This window comes from Mytilus galloprovincialis, chromosome 5 (genome assembly GCF_965363235.1).
Source record: "Mytilus galloprovincialis chromosome 5, xbMytGall1.hap1.1, whole genome shotgun sequence".
Classification (NCBI taxonomy): Eukaryota; Metazoa; Mollusca; class Bivalvia; order Mytilida; family Mytilidae; genus Mytilus; species Mytilus galloprovincialis.
This window is the reverse complement of record NC_134842.1, coordinates 62,502,239-62,515,768: the sequence shown is the minus strand read 5'-3', so window position 1 is coordinate 62,515,768 and position 13,530 is coordinate 62,502,239. Positions and strand designations below refer to the sequence as shown.

The window sequence follows — 13,530 nt, the reverse complement described above, 5'->3', positions numbered from 1 at the left end:
AACTATTTGTAAGAAATTTGCGACGTCATTTCACAGTGCATTATGGGTAATTAAGCTAGGGATGAGATGAAAACGCCATGATCATCGTGCGGAGGTCTCTCATAAATTATGGCCAGTGAAGAAAATGTAAGAGAGAACACGTGTCGGCTTGGTATATTTGAATGAGAATAATACATACTCTTTTCAATTATGTACAAAAAGTCAACATGTCTGCAGTTATTCATTCTAAATTAATAAAAAAAAATCTTCCCTGTTAGACGAATGTAAAATGATCATGTGAGAGTGAATAAGTCTTTTTCACATTTCGTCATTTATGAATGTCATCCCAAATTATAATGACAGTTACGTTATTGAATTGTAAATCAAAGATGTTGTGACTGGACATCATAAGGAAACGAAATTTTTGTAGGACAATTGCGCAATAACCGTTAAAAAGAAGTCTGAAGAAAAACATGAAAAAACAATTTCAAAATTTAGTATTCTTTCTAAATATAACTGTTTCTTTATCCAATCATTAATACTAATTAGTGGACTATAAATACTACTGCAGGTGATGTAATCTAATTTCTTAATAAAACATGGGTTTGTGTTTAGAAAATCCACTTAAAAAACTTATTCTGCAAACATTCTTAATAAACAGTCATGACAGTATACACATTATATAGAACAAAAACATATTTTTTGAATGATGAAGGGGCAAATAGAACATATGATGAATAGAGGTATCTAAACATTTAGGTATTTAGCTAAATTTGTGTTATGTTTTGACAGTAGATCTAGCTCTGATCATGTGCAATAATCATTTCATAATTTTGACGAAAAATGGTGTAGGTGATGCAGCTGTTGCAGGAACTTTTATGCGACTCTTATGTAGGACAAGGTCAGAGGCCGATTTAGTGGGGGGTCCGGGCCCCCATTTTCTGAGAATAAATTGGGTTGATTATATACAGTTCAATTTTCGCGAAAGCCATCTCAAACTCCATACACCGAGTTTTTTCCTGGTGTGACACCAGGAAACTCCGACATCACTCCCTAAATTCTCGGAGAAATTTGGGAGTATTCCCTCCGACTTCCGCGTAAATCCGTTACCTTTTGTTTATTGTATTAGCGACATCTCTCCCAGTCTGGAGTGAAGCGGTGTCACACCAGGTAATTAATTGCCCTAATCCTTCTGATCTATGCCGGCACGCGACAGTCAAGGTATGCGAGATTTCTAATGTAATTAAACAATTGTATTTCCTGTCTATTGATTATCAGTTTATATCTGATTGCTTGAAACAAATGAAAGATTAAAATAAAAATCAAAACGTTGTTGTTAATTCTTTTAATTACTCTGTACATCTAAATCAATTTTTAAGAACAACTATATTTGATTTTGACTGCCGTTTTTTATCAGTAAATAAATATTTAATTTACTAAAAGAGATATAATTGTGTAACAATAAACGGAGACTAACGCTGAATAAATTAGGGTAGTTTAAAGAAAAGTGACACGTCTCAAAGTATTTTATACAAGTAAAAAAGAAAATATTATTCACTATCTGTTATGCTAAGTCTACGCCATTTCCATTTTACGATTACAAAATGAAAGTTTTAAAAAGCAAAAGGTTGTTGTAATTAAAAGTTTTCAATTGCATTAAAGTTTTATAAAAAAAAAAATCTATACTTGATTATGACCTCGGTTTTTTTTTTAATCGGTAATTTATATAACTTACGAAAAGAGACATACTTGCGTGAAAATAAACTAAAATTAACGCTGAAGGTATAAAATATGAGAAAGAAAGAAAATTACGTGTCTTAAAACTTGTATATGCAAGAAAAAAAGAAAATACTTTTCACCATTCCTTATGCTTAATAAGTCTACGGCATTTTCTCTTCACGATTTGTTAGCATTACTTTAGGATAAATAATACATTTCGGCTACAACAGGAATACTTCTATAGCTGCATCAACTCGTCGTTGCATAATATTCATTTACGCACAATGAATGTAAACTTTTGTGTTGTATTTAGAACAGTGATCTTTAAATATTTTTAAAGCAATTAATTGCCGTGGAAGGACGATACGCATCTCAGTGATCAACAGTGCGTAGTTGAACTTGAACTTGACTTTGCTCACAATATTGAATGCTAAAAATAGTGACATCAATTTTGTCCACGAGATTTTTATTTGGCGGGAAATAGTATCATGTAACACTAAACTCAGGTGACCTTTCTGGATAACCGTGGGAAAATTCATTCAAGGTTTAAACTTGCTTTCTAATGATTGACATAAATTTGTGAGCGTTAAGATTGAGGCTCTAGAAGGTACTTTTACAATTGATTAACCGGATTCTAAATTGTATTCCTTTTCTGAATTAATTTTAACCAACATCAGCCTTTTATTTTTACGTTTCTTAATCAACAGAGGACATAAAACCGGACATTATTTATACGTCCATAGTCAACACTATATATTAATGGTAGATGAAAACAGGATGCATGTCGTTCAGTTCCCGATGGGCGTTGGTAGAGATCCTCTTTGAAAATTTGCCGATCGTAAAAATCCGATCCACATTTTTTTTTACATATTTCTTTCTTGTAGAACACGATATAATTTCATTTAAATATTCTATTTTATAATTGTTGAAATACTTCTTTTTATATTTCGCCGAGGACTTTTAACGTGCTGTAAAATACGGATTGCGCCAATCCAATTTTATTTTAAATAATTAAAGATCAATAACGGATAAAAAACACGATTTTTTTCTCCATATAATTAAATATTTAAAGGTTGTGATTATTGTGTTGTGTCTGGGCGGCGAATGTATCTCAGTATTTATGAATATAGGGCTGCCACATTGCATACAAAACTATTTGTCACTTTACAGTTTCTTTTTTAAATTCAAATATTTCAAGTCGGTAATCTACCGAGGTAGTGAAACATAATATTTTACATTTCAAAATAAATTGAAAGTAACAGAGTTCACTTGTTGATCCGATAAATTAACTCTTGGGTTTAATTTAGATTGGACATATTACCATAAAAAACATCATTTTGTTTTAAGGCAGTTGATATTAATTATATAATATTGAACTATTAATGAACCGAATATTGCTCACTGAGTAGGTCATAAAAGGTTCTAATTGTGGTAAAATCGTCTTTGTTGAAAAAACAAAATTATGACCTGATCGGACTATAATGAAAATACAAAATAAGTGTTTTAATCGTATTTTTATAAGTTTGTACGTTGTATGTCATATGACAATGACATGGGCATATACATACAAGAATAATTATCTTATTTTAAATAAAAAATGTCACACTTTTATCTGACAATGAAAGGACATTTAAATAACGTATTTTAAAGCACTCAGGTGCAATCAAGATCGATTAAATGTACAAAGGTAATAAATCTTGCTAATCCGATGATGTTGTCACGCGTCATTAATTTTCAGTACATCCGATGGGCAATAAACCAATAAACAGCCACGCGGTGTTGGGAGAGAATCTTTGGAGGAAATTGGGAGTATAATCCGTGATTCGCGGTGTCACACCGCTACACTCGGAAATCGGTGATTAGAGTTCGCGATTACATACTCTCTGGGCGTACTGTAAGTCATCACTAAAGCATGACTGGAGTGAGCCCCCCTCTTAGGCAGTCAGTGGGCCCCCACTTATCAGTGGCGGATCCAGGGGGGGTTCCGGGGGTGCGCATCCCCCTTTTATTTTTGCCGATCAATGCATTTGTATCGGGACATATGTTTTGCACCCCCCCTTTGCCCTGGGTGCCCTGGGTTAGCACCCCCCCTTTCGAAAATTCCTGCATCCGCCCCTGCTTATGAAAATCTCTAGATCCGCCACTGAATTTTACAAACAAATATAAATACACTTATACAATTGGAATCAGAAACCTGTTTCATACATACAACTGATAATGGATCGGTGTAAAAGAGACAACTATCTGACCAAAGAGCAAAAAACAGTATCCAAGGTCACCAGTTCGGGATCTTCAACAAAGCTAGAAAATCAGATCCGGCATCCAGAGGTGGGCTTCAGCTGACCCCTTGCCTAAACCAAAATGTGTACTTGTGCAGAGAAAATGGATGTCACACTCAACTCCAAAACAAATTTTGCTACATTACTGACAGCGACGCACATATTCCACCTGCACATTCTAATTCTTCAATACTATTGATATTCACTTCCTACAGTTTGCAAAAGTGATAATTATGTTAAATGTTATAGATAATGTAGATCTACAAAATATATATAGATATTATAATGATATTTTTTTGTTTACAGAACCCGTTTACAGATATTTTGTCTGCAGCTTTAGATGAATCAGGCATCACAGGTGACGAGTTTGATTTTTCAGCTCCAGAGCCCACACCAGAACCTGTACAGTATGCAGTAAGTAGTTGTGCGACCCCAAAAAAGAAGTGTCAATGTATATGTTTTGATTGTCTAGTTAAATACTTTGATTTGAAGGAAATGGAAATGGAATATAAAAGAAAATAATTCTTTTGAATATGTATATGATCATGAGGATGTTTATACTATTATAGTCTTGCAGCTATATTTGCTGTGGTTAACTTGTTTGAAAAAAAGGGTTCTTGAATACTTTATCAACACATTTATATGATCATGATGATAGATGAAAAACTTTTGATGAATCTTCTATAATAGAACTTCTAACATTAAATTGAATGCTAATTACATCAGGAAAACCACCATGCAACGTTGCCAAAGTCGCATCTAATTTCACAATTTTTATAAATGTAAATCAGTAACTATCAGGTTTTGTTAGTATGTGTGAAGGAATAATGGAGAATGCTGTAAAACTTGGTTTACTAGTCATACAATACTAATTGCATATTAAGAGTGATTCTCTGAGTAACATTTAATAACTTAATCATTTCTGTTCTTTTTTCTACTTTATATGCATTTTAATTATGAACATATTTAGTTAAAGGTAAATTTTATTACAGGATCCTAACTTACTGATAAGCCAAAACCAATATATACGACACGAGCCTGTCCAAGATCCTAATGTTTTTTCTCATGCTTTGAAACAGTTGGCTACAACAAATTATCAGGTGTACACCAATCAAAGATCTAGTCCGGTAAGTTTTTTAATCAATTTAAAAGCTATACATATGATATTTAAAGTCATAAGAAACGAGTGACCGGTGAAAAATAATGTTCTTCCAATTCTTGAACCAATGCATACAAACATCATAAACTTAGTCTTCTGTGCATGAATTTATCATTTTTTTCGTGTAAATTTTGTATAATCGCCAATTTTTTTTTCAATTTGTCAGTGTTGTTGTGAAAATATGGCAGGTAATTAAAGTTTGTGATTTGAAGCTGAAGTTTAACGATTGTCACCTGTTTGTCAACAATCGACAAAAAATCAACAAAAAAGCATGAAAATTTAGCACGTGTTTAACATGTAAATTCAGATAATAGTCTATTTTAAGGACATCCATGCGTATTGTGATCACCAGATTTTTATGAGATGGGTCACACTGAGGTCACTTTGCATACGGAAAATATGTTGGGGAAGCAATTAAAATAAAGTAAACTACTTCTAAATATGAATAGATTAAAGATTTTCTTCAGAAAAAAGTATATGTACATAAGTTTTATAATGAAAACTATCCATTGAGTTATAAAAAAACATGAGCATTATTTTTTTCTGATTTGAGGTTTCTTATGACTTTAATAAAGCAAAATGTAAATATATTATGTTCTCAGTCAGTCATCAGTTGTCAAACAAATGTTTGGTTTTACCTTGTACATGTACAGTACGCCCAGAGAGTTTGTAATCGCGAACTTTTATCACCGATTTCCGAGTGTAGCGGTGTGACACCGCGAATCACGGATTCTACTCCCAATTTCCTCCAAAGATTCTCTCCCAACACCGCGTGGCTGTTAATTGGTTTATTGCCCATCGGATGAACTGAAAATTAATGACGCGTGACAACATAATCGGATTAGCCAGATTTATTACCTTTGTACATTTAATCGATCTTGATTGCACCTGTGTGCTTTAAAATACGTTATTTAAATGTCCATTCATTGTCAGATAAAAGTGTGACATTTTTATTTAAAATAAGATAATTATTCTTGTATGTATATGCCCATGTCATTGTCATATGAAATAAAACGTAAAAACGTATAAAAATACGAATAAAACACTTATTTAGTATTTTCATTATAGTCCGATCAGGTCATAATTTTTGTTTTTTCAACAAAGTTTCAACAAAGATGATTTTACCACAATTAGAACCTTTTATGACCTACTCAGTGAGCAATATCCGGTTCATTAATAGTTTAATATTATATAATTAATATCAAATGGCTTAAAACAAAATGATGTTTTTACGGTAATTTGTCCAATCTAAATCAAACCCTAGAGTTAATTTATCGGACCAACAAGTGAACTCTGTTACTTTCAATTTATTTTGAAATGTAAAATATTATGTTTCACTACCTCGGTAGATTACCGACTTGAAATATTTGAATTTAAAAAAGAAACAAATAGTTTTGTATGCAATGTGGCAGCCCTATATTCATAAATACTGAGATAATTCCCCGCCCAGACACAACACAATAATCACAACCTTATTTAATTATATGAAGAAATAAAATCATGTGTTTTTTTTTATCTGTTATGATCTGTTATTGATCTTTTATTTTTTTAAATAAAATTGGATTGGCGCAAGTATTTCAACAATTTATACTATAGAATATTAAAATGAAATTATATCGTACAAGAAAGAAATATGTAAAAAAAAATGTGGATCGGATTTTTACGATCGACACATTTTCACAGAGGATCTCACCAACGCCCATCAGGAACTGAACGACATGCATCCTGTTTTCATCTACCATTAATGTATAGTGTTGACTATGGAAGTATAAATAATGTCCAGGTTTATGTCCTCGGTTGACTGAGAAACGTATAAATAAAAGGCTGATGTTCGTTTATTCAGAAAAGGAATAAAATTTAGAATCCGGTTAATCAATTGTAAAAGGACCTTCTAGAGCCTCAATCTTAACGCACAAAAATGTCAATCATTACAAAGCAAGTTTAAACCTTCAATGAATTTTCCCACGGTTATCCAGAAAGGTCACCTGAGTTTACTGTTACATGATACTATTTCCCGCCAAATAAAAATCTCGTGGACAAAATTGATGTCACTATTTTTAGCATTCAATATTGTGAGCGAAGTCAAGTTCAAGTTCAACCACGCACTGTTGATCACTGAGATGCGTGTCGTCTTCCCACGGCAATTAATTGTTTTAAAAATATTTAAAGATCACTGTTCTAAATACAACACAAAAGTTTACATTCATTGTGCGTAAATGAATATTATGCAACGACGAGTTGATGCAGCTATAGCAGTATTCCTGTTGTACCCGAAATGTATTATATCCTAAAGTAATGCTAATCGTGAAGAGAAAATGCCGTAGACTTATTAAGCATAACGAATGGTGAATAGTATTTTCTTTTTTACTTGCATATACAAGTTTTAAGACACGTAATTTTCTTTAAACTCACTGCTCACATTTTATACCTTCAGCGTTAGTTTCCGTTTATTTTCACGCAAGTATGTCTCTTTTCGTAAGTTATATAAATTACCGATAAATAAAAAACGAGGTCATAATCAAGTATAGATTTTTTTTATAAAACTTTAATGCAATTGAAAGCATTAACAACAACGTTTTGGATTTTAAAACTTTTATTTTGTAAACGTAAAATGGAAATGGCGTAGAATTATTAGCATAACAGATAGTGAATAATATTTTCTTTTTTACTTGTAGTATAAAAAACTTTGAGACGTGTAATTTTTCTTTAAACTGCCCTCATTTATTCTCCGTTTATTGTTGCACAATTATATCTCTTTTAGTAAATTAAATATTTATTTACTGATAAAAAAACGGAAGTCAAAATCAAATATAGTTGTTTAAAAACTTGATTAAAATGTACAGTGTAATTGAAAGATTGAAAGAATTAACAACAACGTTTTGCTTTTTATTTTAATCTTTCATTTGTTTCAAGCAATCAGATATAACCTGATAATCAATAGACAGGAAATACAATTGTTTAATTACATTAGAAATATCACATACCTTGACTGTCGCGTGCCGGCATAGATCAGACGGATTAGGGCAATTAATTACCTGGTGTCACACCGCGTCACACCAGACTGGGAGAGATGTCGCTAATACAATAAACAAAAGGTAGCGGATTTACGCGGAAGTCGGAGGGAATACTCCCAAATTTCTCCGAGAATTTTGGGAGGGATGTCGGAGTTTCCTGGTGTTACACCAGGAAAAATATCGGAGTATGGAGTTTGGGATTACAAACTCCTTGGGCGTACTGTATCTCATAAGGGATTGTTCAACATGTTCAAAGCAAGTTCATAGACTTGTCATTTTTGGCCATGGAGAGAACATGAGAAGAAGACATTTTATTGCTATATAATGTTGTATTATGTATTATTTCAGTCTCCATGACAAAATATAACAAGGAATTGTGATCAATTTCAGACAATTTTTTGTTTAAATCTGTAAATTGAGAAAATGTTTGTGTTCAGTTGATATAACATTTTAGTATCATGATGCATCTTTGGAGTCGGACTGAGACCAGTTTTAAAAATGATCAAGTCCAGACAGATTTTCACTAGTCCAGAACTCTTGGTCAACTCACTTTAATGAGAAGCCTGTTTTAAAATGTATTGAGGTACAATATGTATTAGAAATTAATATGATATAGAAAATTGTTACATATTGTAGTTATTGTGCCATTTGGCCATGTGTGTTTCCTACATTGTTGAATAAGTAAAGCCTTCACGCATTGAGAGAGTAAACGTTTTTTTTTCAGGTTATATTTTCCAATAGTCGGGGAGCTCTCAACAAGACATCTTCATCTCCGGCCATCATAAGAGTGCCTCCAACAGGTCAATATGTAGGACAAAAACAACAACAGATAAAACTTCAGCCATCTACACAAGGTGGACAACCAAGAATTATCAAAATTACCCGAGTGGGTAGTAATGCAAATAATCCAAGTGCAATTAACCTGGCAAATTTACCAGGATCTGGAGCTATTAGGTTTAATGCTAACAGTGGCTTAGGACTACATCCTTCAATTCCAAGCAATTTAGCTGGAAAGAAGATAATAATTACAAATGGCATCGCAAAGACGAGGCCGTCCGATATTCCTTCTAGTCATGTGGTTTACACTCAACCAAACATTGTCCGTAGTACAAATTCACCCGTGCAATTTATAAACCAAGGAGTGTTTGCAGGTGGTAAAGTATTCCCCAGCAGTAGTAATGCAGGTGTGTCATTGTTAAATAAAAATGTACCTCACACTTTACAAAGTAATATACCGACCATGTTGCATAGTCCAAGTATGCCTAATATGAACAGTAACAGTTTGTCTAATGGTGAAATGTCAAATATTATTAAGACAAATATCACACAGAAAGATATTTCACGGCTGTGGTCAAACCAGGATTTGAAGCTAAAGTCTGTTACACAGAACATGCAGAATATTGCTGGAATGCATAGATCCATGAGTCAGGTATGTTATTCCTTGTTATTTAAACTTAAAGGATGCTGGGTAGATCCTTTGGTGAAACATACGTCAGGGCAAATGTAGGGATAGTGGCAACTGATGCTGGGTTTAATACATGTAATGATGTATATTTGACAACATTCCCAACAATGGCAATGCCCAAGGTACATGTTAATATGTTAAAAAGTAACCAAATATGAAACAAAAAGTACTAACTATAAAATAGTGAAAACTGACATGGACTGATATATAATTGTTGGAACTGATCTGTAAGATATATATATATTTTATAAAAGTGGGAAATGTTGTCCAGTTGTCCAGTTAATTGGAGAACACAAAATAGTCTTGGGGTTTCTGGTACAACCCATTATTTTGAGCTCTGACTTGTAATCTTTAGAAGATATCACCAATATGTTGTTGGTTTTCACATGTAACTTATTTCATCAGTGAAACTTAAATTTCCATTTCTTGTTCAATGAAAAGGAAAACACAATGCCAAAGAAAAGAAAAGAAAAACAATTTGAGAATTGGTTCAATATGCTTATTTAGTATTTAAATAAATCTGTTCCACCAATTGAGTCAATACATGTTATCTTGAAACAGAAAATTCTAAAAGGTTCAGAAAAATATAACAATGTAGAACTATTGAAATATAAAAATAAGAAGGTGTTGTGATTGCCAATGAAGAGATATAAACAAACAAAACTTCATGAATGATTTTTCCTATTAACTTATTATATAATATACATTTTGCAGCATTTAAAAAATTGTACATAGAAAAGTTTTAGTATTTTCAAATGATTTTAAAATTGATATTTTTAAATGCACTTCACTTTGAATATATTTGTTTTAACAGACAAAATTAAAACTTAAATCATGTTGATCCATTTTATTTTGAATAGCAAACTCTTGGTGGCACTAGTTTTGTTTCAAATGCAAATCCACTGGATGATGATGATGTAGAAGAGGAAGTTCAAGAATTAGGACATGCTGAAACTTATGCTAATTATATGCCTACAAAATGTAAGTAAAATATAAGTTAGAATTTCTTTGGTGTTATACTGTGGATACCAATTATTGTGGATTTCGTTTGTACAGGTGAACCACGAAATTAATTATTCAAAGAATGACAAATTATCTAGGCTTGTATGCAGACTTTGACAAATTCACAAAATTGAATATCCAGAATATACAAGTTTTCCTTAATCCATGAAAATTGGTACCCACGAAAATAATTGAAACCACTGTATATAATGCTAAAGTTGGTATGGTATTTAATTATAAAGCGAGATGATTTCATGAGATCAAGAATATTCTTCTGAAAAAGCTATCCGTCTGTTCAGTCATAAAAAGTGATTCTTTTCTTTCAACATGTTCGACTTAATTATATATATGCACAAAAAAAAAGAAAGACTTGTGCATATATTATCATGATTATTCAGCTTATCAAGAAAATACGACTGGTAAATGTACTAAGTATAGTAGATGAAGCAAATAACAGGAAAATTGTTGATAACTTTTATTGCCCTGCTTATGATAGTAGACAGTCTTGTATAAGGAAGCTTGCAATAAAGTATTTTGGTAGGGCATTATGTCCAGTGTACTAAAAAAATCTTGTTTTTTTTTTGTTTTTTTTTTGTAATGAGTCATCTTGGACCAGGCAATAAACTATGGAGGCCTGAATAAAAGAAATCAATAATTATTTGTTGTACTGAAGTAAATAAAGCTTTTTCATATATTTAGAAAACGATTTGTATTTTAAAGGATGTTTTTACTATTTACAGTAAATTTAGGAATCAAACATCCAGATCCAGTAGTAGAAACTAGTTCCCTGTCCAGTGTAGAGCCTCAGGATGTCTGGTATAGGTTGGCTATACCAGATACAACCATTGAATGTGGAGAGTTATCTGCCCTTCAGTTAGAGGCTATTGTTTATGCCTGCCAGAGACATAATGTTATTCTGCCAAGTGGAGACAGATCTGGTTTCTTGATAGGTAAGACTTAAATATCACTTTCAAATGGATTTCTGTTATAAAATCAAAATTTATGCTAATTATGATTATAAAAAGCTATAAGATGTTATGTTAATTATCTGTGAAGTACATTTTATTTTATTCAAGACCTCATTGATTGAATAATTAATAGGGAGTTGTGGTATGACTTCCAATGAGACAACTATCCACCAGAGACTATAAGATACAGATGTTATTGGCCTCAGTTCAGCCTTTAACAATAAAAAAAAAACTAGTTATAGATATTATAAATATTTATTGTTCAAAGCAGAGCAATTATTGACATCTATTATATAAAATTGAGAATGGAAATTGGGAATTTGTCAAAGAGACAACATCCCCACCAAAGAGCTGAAAATAGCGGAAGGCCACAAATGGGTCTTTAACACATCAAGAAAATCCAGCCCTTTGAGGTGGTCTTCAATACAACATGAAGATCCAGCCCTTTGAGGTGGGCTTCAGCTGGCTTCTTAAAAAATATATACTAGTTCAGGGAAAATGGACTTCAAAATCCACTCCAATTTCCAAAACATATAAATGAACCAAAATTAAGAAACATACAAATAATATATGGTTGTTTTCTTGTTGTAAAATAATGAAATTAAAGAATTTGAATGTATTCAAATTAAAACAGAACTACCTGATAAAATGATATTTTATATAATGTACAGGTGATGGAGCAGGTGTAGGGAAAGGAAGAACTGTTGCTGGTGTTATATATGAGAATTATCTACTTGGTAGAAAGAGAGCAATATGGTATGTATGCAAAATAAAATATTGATAATAATCGTAAATTTACAGTAGGAAATATCCTGAACTTACTTGATAGAATGGAACTGCTATGTTAACCACTAGGAATTTCTAGTAAAAAAGTGTCTTGTAGTTTTACATTTATATCAATTTCATCTGTCGAGTATTTTGAACCAGTAGTATAAATCCATTGCAGTTAAGGCCACGATTTTTTAATTTGTTGGTTTACAGATCCGCCGACCCGATTTTGCCGATTTCCAGAATAAAAATAAAATCACTTTTTCATGCTTTTAATTTCCGCCGACCCTAACAAGTGCATTATCCCTGAAAAATAATTAAAATATTCTGTTTTTTATGAAATGAAATGCATTTATCACTAACAAAATTGATAACACTTTATGTAGGGAAAAAATAAAACTTCCAGTTTACGTTTCTAAAAATAATCAATTATAACTGACCTTGAAATGTTGTTTGCGCAAATAATTTTGCGAAACGAAACCTGTGTTTAAAACCAATTACACAATAAGTTCGTTTCCCGTATTTGTCATCAGTCCGTAAGATGCATCATCTGATAGAAATAGAGTTGTCCAAATGTGGACAGGTGGAAGACGTCAAGTTAAAGTACTGAATATTAAATAATCATTTGGAATTTTCTTGTTTCATAGATAATAAAAAAATATCGTCCATTTGGATAAAAAATGGGAATGCATGACAACAGATTAAACTGATATTCTCGTTTTTCCAGTTGACGAGTCTATTACGTTTTTTGACACGTGTGTTGAAACTTATTTTCGTATGACGTTTTTACATTTTTTTTCTTTATCAGTTTTCGTGCTTGAAGATCATAATTCACCAAGTTTTCTGAAATTGATTAAGAGCTACGCGAATCTGTTTTTAATGTTTGTGAAATGACGATTTAATTTTGTCTTTGTCCGTCCGTCATCGAACATATTTTTCTGTCTTGAAAAATATTTTTTTTCTTTTTTTTTCCCGACCGACCGACCTGACTTTTTCATGGCTAAAATCCGTAAACCAACAAATTAAAAAAACCTGGCCTAATGGCATTATAAATTGTACATCAAAAGAAGTCATAAAAAAAGATTGTTTGACGAAAATTAAGAGTAATCTTTGCAAACTTTGGATATCATTTTTAAGGATTTTATTTATAGAAATTAGAAAAAGTTAGAATACCCTA

General features: G+C 32.0%; 1 protein-coding gene across 1 annotated transcript in view; it reads left to right on the top strand.

Moving 5' to 3' along the window:
• The first annotated feature begins 41 nt into the window (after window positions 1-41).
• The window catches only part of LOC143076221 (protein strawberry notch homolog 1-like), a 43,120-nt gene continuing 29,631 nt past the window's right edge, over window positions 42-13,530 (top strand). Inside the window, exons 1-7 of the mRNA XM_076251931.1 lie at window positions 42-126; window positions 4,284-4,391; window positions 4,970-5,104; window positions 8,875-9,579; window positions 10,476-10,596; window positions 11,358-11,567; window positions 12,257-12,341. Of these exons, the coding sequence (XP_076108046.1) occupies window positions 109-126; window positions 4,284-4,391; window positions 4,970-5,104; window positions 8,875-9,579; window positions 10,476-10,596; window positions 11,358-11,567; window positions 12,257-12,341 (1,382 nt within the window). The 5' untranslated portion in view covers window positions 42-108. The remainder of the gene's footprint in view (window positions 127-4,283; window positions 4,392-4,969; window positions 5,105-8,874; window positions 9,580-10,475; window positions 10,597-11,357; window positions 11,568-12,256; window positions 12,342-13,530) is intronic.